Here is a 20,711-nt window from a genome sequence, read left to right on the forward strand (position 1 = left end):
TGCAGGTGCTTTAGATCTGGCGCTCTTTTAATCCTACTGTTTAAAATCCCCCCTCCTCCTCCACCTCCTCACACGAGAGGGCTGTGCACCAATCCTGTCCCCATTAATCCCTCTGTTGGCACATCTCTTGCTGGGATGGATGCTTTTCTGCTCCTCCCCTCTCACAAGTCCCCTCTCTTTTGCAATTACTCCTCTCCCTTCCTTAAATCCTTAGCTCCGGAGTCACGGGATCATATGAAAATTGTCCTTTTTTTTCTGAGTTAAGTTACTAAAATTAAATTCCCTATTTATCTAGGTGCAGAGAAAGTTTAAAGCTATTCAGACAGCTCTGAAGAAGCAGGCTATGACAGCCAGAACTGCTTATCCTGGGGAAATACTGGGGATGAGAGTCACCCCTTAGTCCTGGATGAACTCGGAGGTGTCACCTCTCCCGGGGGGATTCTACCCCGTTGGCAGCGATGCTGCATTTCATTTCTCCTGCCTACATCATCTTGACTTATCCTGCCATACAATAGACATGACTAATAGCTTAACTATTATTTCTTGCGTGGATCGGGTAATCCAATTTCATCACGTGGTTTGTGTTTCGTCAAATCGTTTAACAGGATTAGTCCCTTCTGGGGTCTTCCTATCCCACTCCACCCCTGCAGCTGAACTTCTTTAGCCAGATTTATGGATGTTGGCATGCAGAAGTGCTAATTCTCCGCCGTGTTGATCCTCCTGCTTGGCGCAAAGTGAATCTGTGCTGTGAAGCTGTTCAAACTCGCCTACAGCTCTTACTTTCCACCTAAAAAACATCCCCGGTACTCGCGGCCTTTGCAGCTTTACACCGCGCTGTGCAATTCCTTTGGGGTTTGCAGGAAAAAAAGCCACAGTGGTAAATGGAGACAGAAACCCCCAGCTCTTCACCAGCATGAGAAATCTGCTGCCAGGGGGGATCTTGAAGCTGGTGCTGGGCTGGGACTGCATGTTTTGGATCACTGAAGCTACCTAATCCGCATGCTTCAGGGCAGAAATGATGGACAGAGAGGGCAGGAATGGCTCCTGCCTTCCAGCACACGGGATTCATGCATGGCCAGAGAGCTGTCGGGGGGCCGGGGCTTTTCAAAGAGTTTTCTCTTTCTTGACTGACTCCTAAAGCTCTTCTGAGTTTTTGACCTGGGCTTGATTTTGGGAAGTTTTAAAGAGCTTTGTGGTTTGATCTCTATAGTGTGAGAGGGCTTCAGCACGCACCAGGCTGACCTCTTGCTGGCATGGAGAGAGGAGACAGACCTCGGGACAGGTCTGTATTAACTCTTCAAGGAGCGTGACCAACCTTGGGCATGTCAAACACCCGGGCGATGCTCTCCAATTTGGACAAGGTGCCCACCAGTCTGAGCCAGCTCCCTCCAACCCTCCAGCACCAGCTCAGAGCAAACTCACCGAGTCCCCCCCTAAAGCCTTTCCTTCCAATATGACACTTGCTGTTGCCCTCCCATTGTTCAGGCTCGCTTTTTAGACTCTATCTGCCTGAATTCTGGCACGTCCTCAGGCTGGTGTGAGGCACAGCTCCTTCTCTGGCAGGTTCCTTGGCTGGTCCTGCCAGAACAGTTAATCATTCAGGGCTGAACTGTGTCTAGATCAAATGATTCAAGTTAGAATTATCAACGGAGGCAACTGTGCTAGGAGGCACGCACCCCAGGTGAAAACGGGTTGAGTCCTAATTACGTGGGAATCTTCTTGCAGAAGATGCCAGGGGCAGCGATTTCTGTGTAATGCGACATGGGCTCCCGCTGGTTGAACTGCAAGTAACTTGGGGATCTGGCAATTCATAAGGAGGAATAATAAATGACATATCCAGAAATGCATTCCCATTGCGCTGATGAAAATATAATACAGGCAACATACAGGCGAAGTAGAATAAAATTGCAAGTTCACCAAAAGATCTGTTCATCTTTTCAGTATGAAATGAATCCATCCATCAATCCAACCAACCATCCATCCCTCCCTCCCTTCCCAAACATGCTCAAATCACTGTTCTTGGCCAAGTCTCTTGAATCCCCGTAGGCCACCCTGGTAACAATACTGCTTTTCCAAGCCATGTCATGAGAAAATAATCAAACGTGACTGCACACTGGTACAACAGACTGACCCGTCAGAACTGTGCGATTATCTATTGACTTCTGTATAAAAGAGCAAGAACCAGCATTAAAAAAAAAAAAAAAAAAAGCAGTCTCCAAAAGTAAAAACCATTAAGTGCTTAATTACACACTTCAATAGCAAAGCAGAGCTGAGCAATAAGCATTGCTCGATGCTTTAAAGACAAATGGCCTTACAATCCAGAGACAACAGCTTGCGTTTTTCCTTTAATATTTGCCAAGAGCTTCTGGAGAGTTTGCACAGGAACAGAAACCCAAGGGGAACTTCAAGACCTGAAGTTAACAGGGTTACTCCGTGACCTGATGTGGGATGAGACCAGAACCCCTTTTGGGTCTTCCTGGGATGGGCTTTGCAACACTACCTGCTGTCTACACCAAACAAGGATGCCAAGACAACTTTGTGCCAAGCCGAGAGGAGGTTCAGGATGCACAGCATGCCCTTGCCACAGCTATCAAAGCCATCTAGGTTTCCGGAGGAATGGTTCTCCTGCCAGAAACTTGTGTCAACTTTTCCCTTGCTTTCCCCTAGATTTACTGTTTCCCAGTGAACCCAGCTTGAAGTCCCAGCTGAGCAAGCCCGTGTGGCGTTTGCCCAAGCTCAGCAGCAGATCCAGACACCAACAGCCTACACGTGGCAGGATGAGCCCTCTGATTGCTGGTGTCCAAGACCAGTCATGTGTACTGGGGAAAGTACCGGGCCACGTGTTCCTGGGGGGCAGGTGGGACCCAACTGGTTTATTTTGGGACACCAGTGTCCACTGGGGTTTCTCGTACTCATGCCATGCATGGTGGCCTACATTTTGTGGCTACCCTGACAGCTCTTTTAAGCAGAGACATTTCCAAGGATGCTGCTTGGGAAATTAGTCAAATGAACAATAACTGATGCTGACTGCAGTCACCAAATCACCACCTGGTTTACCGGAGCAGAGACGGTGACCGGGAGACAAGTAGATGCTAGCAACTTCATACTCCATTTAAACCCCACTCTAACCCCTGAAAACAGTAACAGAGGAGCAAATAGAGAATTGAGAAGTGAGATCGTTTAGCAAAGCACCTGCAGGACTGAGGTGTGGGCAACCCTTGTCCCCGTCCTGGGTCCTTCTTGCACACCCTGCCCCAGCATTCACGCCTTGCTTGTCTCTGGTCACGTTCCCCACCCTCTGGCATGAATGCAGAAAAACCTCAAACAGAGCTGAAGGCCTCTTAAATCAATGTCTTTCCCGACTCAGAAGCTGTAAGAGGATTCATTATTTATATCACAGAAACACAAAAGCTTAGCATATTTTAAGCTGTCTGAAACGACTTCAAGGCAACTCTTCCTCTCTCTTCTTTTTTTTAACAAAACACATTGAGATGTCTCTGAATCGAGCGGCAGGAGGAAACTCACTTTTTCTTCCAAAAGAGAAAATAAAAGGTAGGGATTGAGGGAGAGAAACAAAAAAACCCTGTGATCCAGCTTGCGATCACCAAGGAATGTCCATCAGGGGATGTTCTCTGTGAGAGGCTGGCATAACCCTTCGACAGACTCTTTCCTGATGTCTCACGAAGGTTATGGCAGCAGGAGAAGTGAAGGAGACATCTCTGCTACTTCACAGGCACAAGCACAAGCAGCCGTACCCTTGAGAGGCAGCAGGAGAGGAGGTGCTGAGTGTTTGGTGTCTTTTTTTTTTTTTCTCCTTCTCCCCCTTTTTACATTTTCAATTTAGTCACAGCATCTCTAATTTCCTTAGATCTGAAGCCGCCTCGTGAGACTGGAAGGGAACGATACAGAAGAAAGATGAGGGGAAAAAAATGCCAGTAATCTTGTAAAAGTCAGTTTTGAAAAATCAATTTTCTTGTGTGACAAGATTTGCTTAAGGCTGTTCTTTCTGTGAAATCAGCCCATCATCCTGCGGGAACGCATGAAGGAAGTGGCAAGTGTGGTTTGGAATAACTCAGATTAAAGACTGTTAAATTAGGCTTGAAAAGCTGCCACCTCTCCTTGCAAAGGGAGAGGAGATCTGGCCGGAGGAGTCAATGATGCTCCCTTCCCAGTCACTCTCCCAGCCTCCAGGAGCATGTTTTGAACAAGAGGTGACCAATGAGTGTGGGAAAACACAACCCTCAGATCTCTCCGAACCCTACGGATGTTTAAAAGAGTATTTGCAGCTTTTCTGGGTAGCAAATCATAAGGTGCTTGCTAGCACCCAGAGATTTGGGTGCAGTTAGCTGGAAATGCAGTGCGCAAGCGAAGACTTGAAGAGTTGCAAGGCTGCCAACTCCCGCCCAAGGAGATGCTGGTGGTCCTGCCCAGGATGGGGATGGCCACAACCGTGGTGCACCCCAAGTCTCAGTGAGCCCTCCTGGAACACGACAGCAAACCCCCTCTGCCACTCCTCTCCATTCAGCCACCACAGTGGCTTGGGCTGCCTGCTTCATCACTCGTTTAATTTGGTACCTTTAATCATTTCTACATCAGGCAGCGGTGCTCCGAAGTACAAAGCACTTTCCTTCCCTCCCCCCTCTGCTTTTTCCCCCTTTCCAGCCATCAGACTCTCTCTCCTCTACGCTCTCTCCTAATTAGTTCGAGCTGCCTCCAAACATCTCCCACCCGCTTGTTCCCATTACCCTGACAAGCCAGGGAACGGGAAGACAAATCTCCCCATCCTCAGGGCTCCACGAGCGAAGGGAAGCTCTTCCAACCTCATCTTCCCGGTCTCACCTGGAGCTGCATGCCTTGGTGGAGCCCACCTGGCAGCCCAGCCTTGCTTCCAAGCTGCAGGGATATTTGTGCCTGTTACTTTACTTTTTTTTTTTTTTTTTTCTTTTTTTTTTTTTCTTTTTAAAGCCTGTCTTTCCCTCTCTGCCTGCCACCCAGGCACGCTTCGCTCCCTGTCAGAGGGAGCTGGCAGATGGGGCTGATGCATCATGAAGGAGATCTGAAGAATTCATTTCCCGTTATTTTTTTCTTTCCTCAGCTTTCATTTTCACTTCAGAGCAAAGGTCCAGTTGTCTGGGAGGAAGCTACAAAGACAAACCCGGGCAGGAAAACAGAGATAGTCAGGAAAAATGTTACAGTGCCGATAACTTGAGACCTCTGTGTGCTTTGCATTCATTTCAACTCCCGCTTTAGCTGCATTTTGCTATGTCTATAAATTAGATTTATTCCGTTGCTGCTGTGAAATGCCTGCGGGCCCCTTCTCCACTCCGGATTCTCTCGCCTCCCTTGCCGAGTTTGGCCGTGGGAGGCAGCGGGAGAGGTGACAGCCCTGCCCAGGGACGGCATATGGACTCACGGCACCCTGCCGCTGGACAGACGGCAGCCTCGGCCGGCGGAGGAGGAGGGAGCAGATGGGAGCAGGGAGGGGAGGAAGGCAGCAAAACCAAGGAGAGCCTGCACTCTGGCATCTTTTCCCCAAGCTGGCCTGAAGGAGGGGGGCTGGGTTCGGGGCGGGAGGAGGTCCCACGTGCGCCAGAGTGACCGTTCCACCCGAAGATGCTGCGATGCCTCTCGCCTGGACCAGATGGCTGGTGAGCTGCTCCCCACAGCATCCTCCTGGTGTAGCAGGGAGCCCCGGGGCTCTGCAGGACCCTGCAGGGGCTGCTGTGGGTCCCCTCGCAGTCCCCTGTGGAGATGTCCAGGCATTTTACCCCTGCGAGTGTGACACGGAGCCTGATGGGCCTGGGGGAGCGCGCCCGCGTGCCCACGGACTTCACACCTTGTCTGCAGTCGCTGGCTGCTCTGCAGTGCGCTTCAAACCCTTGACAGTCCCTTTTAAATATTAATAGAGATGTGATTGTCATTTAACAAGAGCTTCGTATTGCAGATACCCCTTCCTTGGCAGAGACTGCTGGGGAGACAAAAAAAAATGTGCTGATTATGTAGTGGTCTCAGTGATCAGAGGCTCTGGGAAATGCAGAGTACAGGGAGGGATGTTCACTTTTATTCTGGGCCTTTCATGAACGGGCAGAAGAAAGCAAGCAACATACCAAACTCACCAATTCCCAGGAGACATTTTTCAAAGCCATCCGTATTTCATATCAATATATATTCAGGTCTTATAGTGCCAGAATAGGGAAAACGGCCACTGCTACGGCTTGGCTGCGAGCAGCGCCAGGCGTGCCCATTAAACGGATCATTTGCCACTTCTCCATCAAAAGTTGCCAATGAAATGCATCGCCCCGAATCTCTGCAGCAGCTTCCCACAATCCAATAATCCCTTCTGGCCTTTACAGCCTACGGATCTGTGAACACATTCTGCGGCAGCTGAACGGAAGGGGCAGGGACAGCTTTGGTGTCACGGAAGAGCATTAAACTTCAAACATGCCTCCCCCTGGCCTTTCACCTGGGAATAGAGAGGTTGTGCACATCCAGAAGCCCAGCTGTGGAGAGCTAGCTGGAAGAGAGACTTCTTCTCCCAGTGCCTGGAGTGATTTCTCCTTCTGCTCAATGGTCCTGGCAGCAGAAAACAATTCCTAAGGCTCTTCCTTCCCTAAGATCTGAATTCCTAGGCCCTGTAGATGAAGCATGCGGCTTCATCATGGTCAGATGGAACGGGGTGCAGCCGTCTATCAGCCCAGCAATCCTCACTGCCTGGGTATGGGGGTTGACTCTCATGAATCCTGATCTGGACGTATCCCCGGGGGCAGCCCTCTGGCCTGGGGGGGGACCCCATCCCAATCCCTGAGGAGTGAGCGTGAGGAATTAGGGGGGGGGAAACGCCTGGGTACCACACACAAACCTCGCTGACCGTCACTCTGAGCTTCCTCCTCTGCTACAGGCTAGGGCAGGGGCTGTCCCTTCTCTCTTGCCTTGGGGATTTGTTTGGGAGAAGCTGGGTTTATGCGCTGAGCCCGTGACGGATTGATTCGGGATGTGCTTCCAGCAATCAGTCAGTCCAGCCAGCCACGTTTACCGGGGCAGTGGAGGTGCAGTGGTTCACCCACGCCAAGCAAGGGCTGGCCATCTGCTCATCCCCACCCCTTTGATAAGGCTCTCCCAGGCTTCTAAGGCTCCCGGCTTTGCTTCTCTCCCATCCAGTGTCACCCATCAGCACACACTCTTATTCACCGGCCCTTTGCCATGTAGCACAGCAATGCCAAGCCACGAGGCAGCTGGCTCGAGCATCTGAGCAAACTTCCAAGCTGCGGCGGTGCTGTTTCCAGCAGGACACGGGGCACTCGCTCTCGGAGAAGACAACTTCTCTGTGGCAGCCCGCAGCATCTCATGGATAAATCTGGTAAGGTGCCAGCAGGTCCCAGAACTGTGACGATGAGATCTAAAGTAAAAAGAGCAGCAATGCTCTGTGGAGTTTGAGCTTTTTCCTCTGGGTTCGTTATAACAAAAGGTGGGAATGCATCTCCATGGATGGATGCCTCTGAGATGGCACAGTGGAAGACAGGCAGGCCAAAGCACAGCCGATGTGTGTTGCTATTTAATGCTTCCCTTCTCAGAGCTCCTTGGTATCAGGTGCAATTTTTCCATAGCTACCTGAACCCCAACAAACATGCCACTCCCCGCCAAGACCACCAGCCAAAACACTTGCAGACCTGTACTTGGGCATGATGCACGATTCTTGGAGATAGCAGATCTACCGAAGGTGCCTGGGTTCTTCACCCACACGTCTCCCTGAAGCTGGGTGGGGAATGCCCACCCTGAATCCCAACCAGAGCCAGGACCCTGCAGAGCAGGCTGGAGGAATGGGCCCGGCACTGGATCTTGTTGTTGCCCCTTTGCAACAGCAACAAGTCACATCTTTTTGTTTTCTCCTGCTCAAAGGCAGAGGGAGGCTAGGACCAGTGCCTCCCATCAGGTACATTCAAGCCCCACTGTCTTTAAAGAAAACCTCTTCAAGAAGCAGTTGAGTTTGGATTAATATTTGATGAGCGACAGCATGCTGTTGGTTCAGAGATAAAACAGCTTCTACCAAACAAGGTCTTTTCCACAGACCGGGGCCCACAGAGTGAACAAACAAACACCACTCCTGCCCCAAGCTGAGCCACGCGGTGTGGTGGTGATGGCGGTGGGGCTGAGGACGGAGGGATGCTGCGGGCTGGCTCCGAGCTCCGGCACAGCCTGGGCAGGCACCCTGTGATCTGGGAAGATGGTGTGACTCCTGCCCTGACCTCCAGCTGCAGTTCCACAAGCTGGTTGATGCAGGGACGTCTTCACCAACATCTGGGCGGGCGGCACCTTCGGCTTCAGCCCAGCAGGGACAAGTGGAACTTGCTTGGACTGCGCAAAATGGAATCTCCCTTTCTGCTATAGGATGGGGAAGAATTGGTGTAGCACTGTCCCCTGGGGGGCTGCTAAGTAAATGCTTCCCAGCTCCTCCTGACCTCTGCTTCTGCTGCAGCATCAGCTGGATCTTCTGCCATGTCCCACGCAACCAGGGAGAGCCGTGCACATCGTTCACAGCTTCTGTACCCAACGCCAGAGCTGGATGCCTTGTGGTGGCTGGGGAGAGACAGCCCTCTCTTTCCAACTATGTCTGTTTGTCTGTCCGTCAGCCCCACGCCTTGTTTTGGCAGTGCAATAGTCCCCAGAACCGCAGCTGATGCTGGAGGGTGGCTTGAAATGTCCCCCCTTCTGTGCCTACAAAGATAACATTATTTGCAAAGGTCTCTGCTAGCCTTGGGGTCGAGAGCACTGTATCAACGCGTGAGACTGAGATATGCATTAGTGCCCTGCCTGCACCAACTCCCCATCGCTCTGCAAAAATAATCATCATCGGAGGAGCCCAAAAGGCTGAGGGACTCTGCCTCTTGCAATATTAAACTTTCCCATTTTCTTCTGCCACTTTAAAGATTCCCTTTCTTACTGCGAGTGATAAATAATAACAGCAAAAAAAACACCCCACAGACACACAACAGACATCAAAAGCCAAGAGAAGATTGGCAAATAGAGAGATCTGAAGTGAGCAAAGAGGAGGCCTGGTTGTGAGTCGGTTCACGTAGCCCCGACTTCTGTTGCTTCCCATTAATTTTACCCGCCATCACAGGTGGCAGAACAACGGCGACAGCTAATTACTCTCTCTCCCTTTCTTGCCGGGTTGCTTGCAGCAAAAGAAAGTCAGCAAACTCCCCAGTTCCAACCCCCCCCCCCCCCCTCCCCACCCCAGAACTGTCCACCGAGAGGCCGAGGCGCGCGGGAAGCGCGTTATTAGAGGAGGACGAGGCGGTGCAATTTGCCCCCACGTATGCTCGCTGCCTGGTGCAACCGTTCCGCTGCCGCTGCTCCTCCGGCCGGGCACCGTGGCTGCCTGACGCTCTGCCTGCAAACGAGCTGGTGCAGGCAGGGCAGCGGCTCGAGGCAAAGGGAGAGGAAGAGGAGGTTTTCCCCCGCCAGCCTTTGGGGACGCCGGGAAAAGCCCACGGTGCTAAAGCAGGTGGGGACACATTCCGTGGAGGTGCAGCCCGGGTTCCCCGTGAGCCTTTCTCGAGCAGCAGGTGCTGTGGAGCACTGCGAGGAGCTGTGGAGCAGCGTTTTGGTGGGCTGAGTTGCTCTTTAGCTGCAAAAGGAACACGCTCCCCGGAGAAGGGGGGAAAAACCCAGGCCAGGTGGGGTTTAAGACCCTACGAAGGCCATAGGGTACGCCTGTGCAAAGATTGCTCTGTATGGTGAGAGGGAAAACATGAAAATGAGCAAAACACCTGCTGCCAGGTTTAATTCATCCCTATGCCAAGAAAATGCTGCTCACACACCGCTGCGACGCCTCGCCAGCCCTCTGCCCAGCTCCCTCCCCTTGCTTATGGTGACACTGGCCTGTCCCACATCCAAAAGCGAGTGACAGCCCAGGCGACATCGTGGGTGAACAAACCCCCCTGGGGAAAAAGATGCTCCTTGTCAAGGAATCGCTGCTGCCAGAGAGGGAGAAGGGTTGGGATTTCAGCTCCAGCTTTGGCTGCAGGATGTCCTCAGCTAAGAAAAGGAGCGGAGGAACCGTGTCTCCGGCAAAGGATACCCTGCCCCAGCCCTGCCTGCCCCCCAGCATCATGAGATGCCGGCAAATCTTTTAAGGCAGAGAGGTTCTGGCTTTTTCTCTCGTTAGAAAATGCCAGCGAGGCCAAACATTTCATGGAAACCTGTCAATTTTGACAAAATGTCATTAAACGCTCCCCAGAAGAGATGTGGTGCAGGCTGTAACTTTCCACTCTGGCTCTGGGAGGAGATCGCTCTGAGGTCTCCTTTCTAACCAGGTTTTCCTTGCATTAAAAACCACACATATATGATGTATTATTACATAAGAGAGCACGAAGAAAACCTCTCAAGGAAAATGCAGCTGCCTTAATTTAATCAAAACTATAACCTCTGTGGGGGCTTTGGGTAGGGGTAGAGGGGGATTTTTGCCTCCTGGGAAATTGAGTTAAATTTTATTTCTCTTCCCTTACCACCCTAACAAAGAGAGTGAGGGGTCTGTGCTTAAAACCCCAGGTTGGCAGGACCACGGGGTTGGCTTAGCAGCTTCTTGCTAACGAGCAGCACAGTGCATGGATGCTGCCCAGCCGAGCATCTTTAGGTGAAGCCTTTGGGTCAAATGTTCAGCCTCACCTGCTTTTCCAGGTCAGAAAAACCCGGGGTGCAAACCCGATGCAAAACATATCGTTCCTTGCAAATTCAAGCAAGGTGACAGCTTGCTCATGTATTTGAAGCAGGGATGGCCCTGTGGAGCTGGCTGTGGATTTATCACTAGAAAAGGGGATTTACGTTGTTTAGACATTTTTCCTTTGTGTTCAGAGCTGTTTACTGACAAACATTGGGAGGTATTAAAAATAAATGTCGGCTGAAGACCAAGATCTGGTGTCTCTATCTGGGGATGAGGGAAGCATAGGAGATATACCAGAGAGGTTCTCTCCCTGGTTAGGGTAAAAAAATAAATCACACTTTCTCTCTATTGTTTGTTTTTAAGGCAAAATAAATTAATTTTCATCAGAGATGGGGTCCTGAGTGGCCCTGGGGATGACACTGAGCTCATGTTCTGCCTTTTCACACCTCCAAGTATCTCAGTCCTGGGGATTTACACATCCCATTCCTTTACCCACCTTCCCTCCTCGGCAGAGGTGGGGTGCAGGGGGCTCCTTGCTCGGATGTCCCGCTCTGGAGGACTCCAAGCTTCAGTCCCAACACATCTGCCACCTTTTCACGGTTAGTGAAGAACTCTGGGATCTTTTGGAAGGGAAATAAATCCCCCTGGCAATCAATCAGAGCCATTAAGCGGAAGGAAGCCCTGCCGAGCGCTGCTGAATCCTGTTTGCTTGTCACAGTGGTAAGGTAAAAACCTTGTGTGATGTTAGCAGGTTAAAGGAACGTAAGAAATTAAAACCTCAAAGTTACTGAATTTTTCATGCTTCTTTCCCCGCCCCCCCCCACCCCCCCGACCCAATCCCTCTTATGAGAAAGCATAACCTGAAAAAAAAGTGCAATTGGTTTTGATAGTACAGTCCATCAGCAAACGAGTCGCGAAGCACTTTGCGGCAAAGCAGAAATCCTGGTGCTCAGGCAAGGGGAAGGGGGAGAAGGCACGTGGCCGTGGGCTGGGGGAGAGGGAAAGAGGAGGGCTGCGAGCGGGACAGCCAAGACCCTGCGCTAACGAGACGGCCCCAAAGACAGGAGAAGCGTGGCTATTTGGTGGAGAAAAGCAACCCAGCACTGTTCTGGCCATGTACCCAGAAGGTGGGAACAGCCAAGAGGAAGGAGAAAAACCAGCCTGGAGTCTTCAAGTCTCCTCTAGTGGAGGGGATTAGCCCAGGGCGGGTTCAGGGGTGATGTGGAAGCCTCTGTTGCCGAGGATCAGGCTAGATGCCCTGTCTTTGGAGGAGAAACTTTGTCAGGCTCTTGCCACGGGCTGGTTCCTTGGCCAAAGGCTTGCCTTTGAATGTACCAGAATCAATCACGGCATAAGACCCACGTGGGACGTTCGTCCAGACTGTCACGCGCTTCATTTTCCTCCTAACTGTAAATATGAAAACAGGGCTATTTGTATCTTTGACATTAATTGACTTCTCAAATTAATAACTCTTCTGTGTAACCAGGAACGCAATTATTGCTTTGTTGTGCTGATAGCAGATATCCAGCCGGAAGGAATCATTCCTACCAGCAAACTCGATTGTACTAATTAAGCTGTACGAGCCTAACAGGAGGCGGGTCATGGTAACCTGTCCCCGGAGGTGCCTCCTCTGTTATTATCAACTGACACTGTTGCAAAAACAGAACTGATTGCATGCGGGTGCGTGCGCACTCGTAACTTCAAGGCAGGAGTGAGGAGCGGCTGATTGCAGCAGTGGGGCCGGGGTGTTCCTGGTTCCTGTGAAATGTCTCTGTGCTGGCTCAGACATGGGCCCCCCTGCCCAAGAGCTGGAGCCAGGAGGCTGAGCACGATGCTTTCTTCTCCCAAAGTGTGATGGCAACCCACCCCGCTTACCAGGAGGCTGAGCACGATGCTTTCTTCTCCCAAAGTGTGATGACAACCCACCCCGCTTACCAGGAGGCTGAGCACGATGCTTTCTTCTCCCAAAGTGTGATGGCAACCCACCCCGCTTACCACACCTGTATTTTTGACTGCTTAGACTGAGAAACCTTTCAGAAAAGGGGTGTTTTCCGATGCCAGCAGCCCTCATACCCATACCCAAGAGCCCGCGGCGGCGACTCTGCTCGGTGCAAAGCCATCTGCTCACCTGGAGCTCTCACTGAAGGTCCCAGGAGGTAATGATGACCCTATCCACACAAGGACAATGTCCCACTCGAGGAGAGCTCATCCCCTACATACCCCCACGTCTTCAGCCCAGGCACCTCTGCTCTGGCCCCTTCTGAGCTCTGCTCCATGCTGCTGGGGTTAGAGAGGCTTACGGCAGTTGCTTAAGGGTTACACAGAGATGGTAGTGGAGCTGTATTGTTCAAATCATAAAAGAGTATGCAAAAAAAAAAAAAAAAAAAAAAGGAATTTTCCCATAATAGACTTTTCACTCGGCGCGCTTTGCTCGTTATGTCCCCAAACAGATGGCTCTGCCAGCTCGGTGCCAGGCCTCTTAATCCACTCCAAAGCGCCAACGAATCTCTGACCGAGGACTTGCTGCATGCAGCAAAACGTAGCAGACGGCCCTCACGCGGAGGCAGTTGGAGCCTCTCGACGTGTAACAACATCGTCAAGGCAAGAGCAGCGCCAGGGAGCCAGGATGCTGGGACGTGGGACCGTGCCACTGCAGGTTTCTGCTGCCCTGCGGGGAGCAGGGGCTGCGTCTGGCTCCAGCCATCGCATCCTCTGGCTGGAGGACAGCAGAGCCCACGGGGATGAGCCAGAACGACCACGGAGCAGCAATAACCACGGGAGCAAGCTGAATAGCCACCAAAAACTGCGGTGAGGGCCGCTGAGCACTCTTGGGTGGCCCGAAGGAAATTACTTTGCACGAGGAGCTCTCGGGGGAGGGCTGGGGCGAGATGTGCGGTGGCAGCGAGCGGGGCGGCCGCCTTACCTGTACTGGGTGACAGCAGGGTTGGCCTTGGCGGAGCAGTGGAACTTCACAGTGTTGTCTTCTAGGACCGGCTGCGGCTCCACGGACAAGTTCACCAGGGGTGGGTCTGCAAAGAGAGAGAGACAAGCCCATAAGCAACCCGAAAACGTGGCGCAGCGTCCCCCTCGCCCGCTGTCTGCCAGGCTTCTGAGGCTGGGAAGAAAAATTTGGTCAGAAGAAAACATGGCAAAAACTCCGAGACTCCTTGGTGCTGTGACAGAACGTGCAGGGCTTTGTAAGACAGGATCATGTCAGGCACACTGCTCCCGTCTTGGAGGGCTTCAGTAAATAAGACAGAAAGGGAAGTCACGTACACTATTCAATGTGGCATTTCACTTCAAAAACATTAACTCCAGCTCTGATTCCCGTTTAAGGAAATAAACTTGCCTGCTTTGAAAAGCTCCCATTTAATATCTCCCTGTGTAATGATGATCTTTTGTCTATCCGCTAACTTGAAAGTGGCATTTCTGCTCTTTCATCAGCCTAATCATCTCTGCCGAGTCCTTATTGGTGTCACAGGCCTTTCGGTTCTTCCAACTGGTGCTCGATCTCTCTTCCTCTTTTTACATGATAAGCAATTAAAGGCTTTAGCAGCGAACCAAATTTAGGAGAGAACCAATGAAAGCAAGCGAAGGGTGCAGTGTTTAGATGAGGAATAGGAATATCCAGGGTTGTTTTAATTTTTCGTGATGTCCGAGAGGGGGGTGGTAGGCCTCCAGCTTTAGATTTTAAGGATGGGGCTTAATTTGAGGGAAAAGGCAGAAAGAAACGGCCTCATGGAGAGGTTTTCTAGGTGCCTGAAGAACCAGCTGTCCCGTTGCAGACTGCGTTGGGGCTGCAGAGAGTATGTGAGGCCAGCTCATGACCCAGCTGAGCTCTCCTGCCCTTAAGGTGGGAGTCTGATGCCTCACATGCAAAAATACACCCTAAAATAGGCCACGTGAGGCGTTCGCCTCCACCTGCTGCCTCCCTCCTCTCCCTAAATATCTCAGCAACATCCTCCCCAGCTGGAGAACGGGGACAGGCGGCAGCTGAGCAGCTCAGCGCCCGAGCAGACGGGGCTGAGGGTCACCGCCGCTGAAGTGAGGGAAGCGAAGCTGGTCGGTACCCCCTGACCCGGGGGGGGGGACCCCCCCTCAGTGTCATGCCCGGGCAGGCACCGGGGAATTGGGGTCAGCGCCGGCAGGGTCGGAGGTGGCCACGACGCTCGATTTACTGCTCGGATGCGGCGCAGCCACGGCTCTACGGCGAGCCCGAGGAGCGCTGAGGTGTCTCATGGGCACGAGAGCTTCCCTGACGGCTTCTTGCCCCACCAGCTTCCCCCACCATCCCCAAGTCAGGGTCCTGGGGCAGAGATCTGGCTCTCTGGCAACCGCTCAGCACCTCTGCACGAGGGTCCGGGCTCTAGCTGCGAGCACCGCCGCGAGAAGAGCTTGTTTGCCACCTCCCCCCCCCGGGTCCCCCCTTTGCAAAGGTAACGGCAGCAGATGAAACCTCAGCTGTTGAGGAGCTGAGGAGGAACAAGCGGCGCTGTCTGCGAAGGCGCGGGAAGGGCGGGCGAGCGCTGGCAGCGTTGCAGGGGAGGGGAGGAAAGCACAAATTCTGCCGGGTGCTGAGAAAGCGGGTCGGCGACCTGTGACCCCCCCCCCCCCCGGCATCAGGCCCTGAGATATTTCCCCAGCCAGAGCCCCACTTTGTTGCGAGCAAAGCCACCTGCCTTCTTGATGGGAAATTATGACGGGGAAATTATAGGTATTTTCAATTTACCCTAATTTCATTTTAAAATGTGCAATTCAAATGACAATAAAGATGGGCGCAGTTGGGAATATAAATAAGCTTCCCTAACATAACAGCCCAGAGATATATAGTGGGCTCCTAATTCATTTGCAGGCATCCTGACACTTCCCTATTGTTATACAACAACAGCTAATCACCTTCCTTTGTTAAGTATGAATCACACTTCTCTTTAGTAGCTTCCCCATTGTTTGATGGTTTAGTAGCTGTGCCTACGATTTACAGAGGAGCCTCTTTGTATTAAAATGAGCCCGGCTCCCTCCTGCACTCAAAATAATAAAAAAAAAAAAGGAGATTAAAAAGAAAAAAAAAAGGAAGAGCAAAGGAAATGAATTAAAGTCTTTGATCTTGCCTCTCACAAATGGGATTGGGCCTTCTAATATTGCGGTAGCTTCCCCGCAAGGCAGCAGGTGCTGCGGATAGCCTGGGCTGGTGTGTGCGAGTGTGTTTTGGGGTATTTTAAACTAAAAAGAAAAGGAAAAAAAAAAAAAAAAAGACACAAATTGTAACTCATCAGAATGTAATTCCACTCGGTTACAATTATAATTCCTGCCTGGCTTCCTGTAATTAATTTGAATGATGGTATCGGAGAGAGCCAGCCTACAGGCGGCCGGGAGGAGAGCGTGCATGCAAATGCTCGCGCGGCCAGGTACCGCGTATCCCTGCGAGCACGCTCGCACCGGGGGACCAGCATCCCTCCTCGCCAGCCACGCAGCCCGCGAGGCACCCGAGCGATCCCCAACGCTCCCTCCAGTTTAAATTAGCACCTGGGAAATGCTGGCTGGGTCAGGGGCTGGGCTCCCCGGGCTGCCGGCACCGGGCTGGCTCCTGCGCTGCTCCTTTTCCCCTCTGGGCCCCCGGACAAGCCCTTCCAAACCTCTACTCTGAATCCAAAAGCAGCCTGTGGGCCAAATCAAGAGGGATGAGGAGGTGGGAGCAGACTCTTCAGCTCTGGGCTTTCATGCTCCCCGGCGGGAAGCACGAAAGGGAATCAAACACTCCAGCGCTACAAGGATAAACACAGCAGGGGACCCTCCAACACGGCGACGTGGCCCTCATTTTGCTCTTCACCCTGGTCCACAGACCCTCTCCGCTTTCCTTCTACTCCCACCTCCTGCAAAAAGCACAGATGCAGTCAAATACCTTCTTGCTGTGGGGAAAAAAAAAAAAAAAAAAAAAAAAAAAAGGGTGCAAAAATGAGCAACTGCACATGTGTATGCAGAGGCTTGGAGCAAATGGCTTTGGATAAGCAATAACCCTGCTCCTCCCCATCCCGGCATGCTGGATGTGCATTTCCATAGAGCCACTGGGCTCTAGCAGTATAAATAGTTTATGGCATATCAAACTATTAAACATGATTTTAATCCCACTTGTGATGTTCGGCGCATAACTCACAGGAGGCTGACTTTGATGTGGTTGGTGGAATGGAAATCACATTGAACAGATGTTCCAGCTGGAGTCGCTTAGTGTTTCCATTACAGACCTTGCTCTGTTTTTTTTTTTTTTTCCTTTTTTCCCCAGTTCCTTCCCCTGCCCCCACACTTTTTTTTTTTTTTTTTTGGAAGGGGAGGGTTTTATGACTCAGCTATTTCATCACTGCTAAGATGGTCAGGCAGTGCCTGCATGAGCTTGATGGGAGCCAAACTTCAACTTTGCATCAGCTGAAAGAGAATATTCCCTCCCACCGTGTGCATACAGCCTGTGTAGGAAATAGCCCCCACCCTGGTGTTTCTTTGCTGCATGTGAGCATTTCTGATGTCCTTTTGAGTTGCAAAAGAAAACGAAAGCAGGGAGGAGTGATTTACCAGGCCGCGGCTTCCTGGGAGGGATTATTTTTGATTCTCTGGGATTATTTTGCAAGGCCATCTCTTTCGAACCCTGCAGCTGGGCAACGTTCGCTACGGTGTGAACAGTGGAGGGGGAGATGTGCCGTGAAATGCTGCGGGTTGTGCCAGGCTGGGGAAAGCTCACCAGCCAACTGCTGCTTCCTTCCTTATTCTTGCAGAAACTTCTTTTTCTTCCCCCAAGGCGCTGCTTCTCGGCTAGCTGTTGGAGGAAGACCCGCGGGAAGGACTTCATTTCATCGCTGGGGCGTGCAGAAGGGCATGCAGCCTACCTGGCCCTTGCAGCCAGCCTTGCCCAGGACAGTTCCCCAGGAGAAACGAGTGGCCCAGATAATGTTTGCTTAAGAAAAGTACCTTTAGCTCTTTGCAAAGTGAAGGCAGTCAGTTGCCTACTAGGTTGAGAGTGAAAACTTAACGGACTGGGAAGCAGCTAGAGCAGGCTCTTGCACCCAGGATGAAATCCACCTCGACGCAGGGCTGGTTAATCCATCCTGGTATTTTTCTACCCCTCCACCACCCATCCAGCACTGGGAAATTGATATCCTCATTAGACCTCATTAAGAACAACACACTTTTAATAGCTAGATAGGATATTATTATTATTACTTTCACAGCATGGAGTATTTAATGGCTCGGAGTGGAAATTGGTGTTCTTTATTGGGCCTTTCTCTTTTCAGAGAAGATTCCACCCGGCTCAGGGATTCAGCTCACGTCTCCTGCCCCGCACTGTACAGCACAGTGTAATGATGTCTCCAGCTTTGCGTTGTTTGTGAGAATGCGTGTGTGTCTCCAGCTATTGTAACTGTTTGCCGGCTGTGAAATAACCCATGCTATTATCTCATTTTATCTGGCCGGTTCTGTCAGGACATGCTATCCAGAGACCCAAGAGCCTGTTAATCTTCCGGCAGCAAAAGCTGGAAGTCTTAAATGGTGAATTTTCTGCTGTGCTTGAGTTTGTTCAGCCAGTTTTAATTGGACTCTGGAAAGCAGCTGGCATGCTAATATTGAACAACCTGCATTTGCAAATTGTTGGTAAATACAGCTGCAGGAATTGTGTGTGCAAATGAAGCCCGGCTAGAGGGAGGTCAGGATGAGCCCGAGAGCAACAGCTATTGCAGGGGAGGAGGGAAGAGATCTGTGAAATGTGCATTTCTAAGGAAGGAAGATTTTGCTTCATGGATTTACGGTGAAGGGTAGGTGATACGGCGCTTGACACACACCTGTCCCCATCAGATGGTGACTGATGCTAGCTGTATTTCATGGGAGGGAGACTTCCCACTGATTAGGTGTCTAACATGCCATCCCAGTGGAGAACAACACAAAAAAACGCATTGTTGAACAGCCTGTAAGACTGGAAACATGCGTTTTTTGTACCAGAAATCTTAACGGGCCTTACCTCTGCTACTGGCTGCGTAAAGAGACGCTGCTTGCTCAGCCAAAACCATTTGGGATCTATCCCTGCTCCAGAGACCCCGGAGGGCCTGGATCTGGGCACACAGCTGGGCCACGCGCAACGCCCACTGCCCAGCCAGACCCTGGCAGCTGGTGCTGCTTTTGCTCAAAACCACGGGCACAAGACACCAAAAGCTGGGAAGCAGCTTGTCCCCGCGGGTGCTCGTGTCCGTCTGAAGCGCCAGGGAGTTCAGGGGAGATGAGACCTAGTGAATCCCAGTAACGGGAACCCCCAAACGTGGGCGGCCCTGGGGCAGCGACGGAGAGAGGAGAGCGGCTGGGGTCACACAGTACCCAGAGGTAGCTGAGCCGGCCGGGTACTCACGCTGGATATCGATGGTGACAGAGGTCTCCTTCCCACTGGGAATGGCTTTGTTGGTGGCGCGGCAGACGATGCTCTCCCCGTTCTCAATGTCGGAGGGGGCGATGAAAAGGGTGCTCATGATACTCTCCCTCTTGCCATCGCGGAGAAGTGTCTGTGGGGGGAGAAACAGAGATGAGAAAAGGCAGCGCCCTACAGGAGAGGGGCCCCTTCCCCTCATGCCAGGCTCTGCACAGCTAGCCCTTGCTCCTCCGAGTTTCTCAGCCAAGCAGTGTGCTCTGCAGTAACAGTTCCTCTGGCTGGAATCTGCCAAGAAGCCTTAGGGGATAGCAGGGACAAATTTCACTACACTTACCTGGGCACTTAACTCCCATCTGCTTCCCTCCAGCCCCGCTGTGCCTAGAGCTGGGAATCACCGCTCCACCAAGGTACATGTCACCCATCGGTCCCAGGAAAGAGGGATCCAGGGGACAGGCAGGGCAACCAGCTCCTTGAATCTGCTGTCACCTTCTGCACCTACGCCAGGTGAGTGCAAAAAGCTTCCCGGGCCACTTTACATAGTGGTGATGCTGAGTGCCAGCACCACAGGACTCATCCTGGCCATGGGTCCCTGCCTGCTGTGCAGTGGTCCAGCCCAGCCCATGGTAAATCATCACCACTCTGGCCCACCTCATGCCGGTGATCGCCGTGCTGGGGACCTGAGGATGCTGGAGATCCAAAACCTGGTACAGCAGTGGTTAACCAGCTCTATCTGCTCAGCCTCGGCACCTTCTTTTTTCCCTGGACTTATCTGACTTCCAGCCGTGGTGCCTTGCCATGCCTTTACTGGCGAGCCCCAGGAGCCCTGCTTTATCAAACTCCTAATCCTCCTGCAAGTTCTGACAGACCGTGGTCACGTCACCCTGTAGCCCTGTCTTGGGTACGCTAAACCGATCGAGCCCTCAGAGGCTCTCAAGAAGTTGCACGGTTTTCAATCTTTTAATCGTTCTCTGGGCTTTCCTCTGACCTCTCTCCTGTTTATCAACATCTGCTGGGACCAGAAATGCCAGAAACACAGCTTTTCCCAGCTGTTGATAATAGTGGTAAATGCCCATGGATACACCCATCCCATAACTATGTATTTTGGACCCTGCCAGGCAGTTTTTCTCTCAATGTCTGTATCCTTCATGTTTCCGCCTCACGAGGTAAGATAAGTGCTTTATTAAATTATGAACATACGGCAGCAAGACTAACGCTTTCACCACCTGGGTTCATCGTGACACCAGCATTCATGCACACAGGCTTGTGCTTCATCAGGCACACTAGACAAAGAATGGTGCCAAGAAGTTATCACCACAATCAGCCCCAGAAGCTGAGGAGAAGCAGGACCAAGACCTATTAATACATGCTCATCAGGGCCCGAGTGCACCAACAGTGCTTAATTACCCTGACAAACTTCACCTGGGCGCTCCACCCAAGAGCTCTACCCCCATAAACCCAGGAGCTGTACTGACGCTCCAGATCCAGTTTAAGGCTTGGTTTGGGTGTGGTGGTGTGGGCTGGATTTCCTGGCTTGACTTCAGAGCTGCCTCAATCGCTATGGCCATCCTGGAGATTGCTGAGCTGTGGTTGACCCTTCTACAACCACCAAATCGGCTCTGCTCCTCTTGTGCTGGTGCTGTGCCCTTGGTGGTA

General features: G+C 51.8%; 1 protein-coding gene across 4 annotated transcripts in view; it reads right to left on the reverse strand.

Moving 5' to 3' along the window:
- The window catches only part of KIRREL3 (kirre like nephrin family adhesion molecule 3), a 334,179-nt gene that overhangs the window by 32,445 nt on the left and 281,023 nt on the right, over window positions 1-20,711 (reverse strand). For all 4 annotated transcript variants that reach the window (XM_042800434.1, XM_042800433.1, XM_042800432.1 and 1 more), the window contains 2 exons: window positions 19,041-19,191; window positions 13,587-13,692 (listed from right to left, as the gene is read on the reverse strand). In XM_042800434.1, the coding sequence (XP_042656368.1) occupies window positions 13,587-13,692; window positions 19,041-19,191 (257 nt within the window). The remainder of the gene's footprint in view (window positions 1-13,586; window positions 13,693-19,040; window positions 19,192-20,711) is intronic.

This window comes from Tyto alba, unplaced genomic scaffold (genome assembly GCF_018691265.1).
Source record: "Tyto alba isolate M040663 unplaced genomic scaffold, T.alba_DEE_v4.0 Super-Scaffold_32, whole genome shotgun sequence".
NCBI lineage: Eukaryota > Metazoa > Chordata > Aves > Strigiformes > Tytonidae > Tyto > Tyto alba.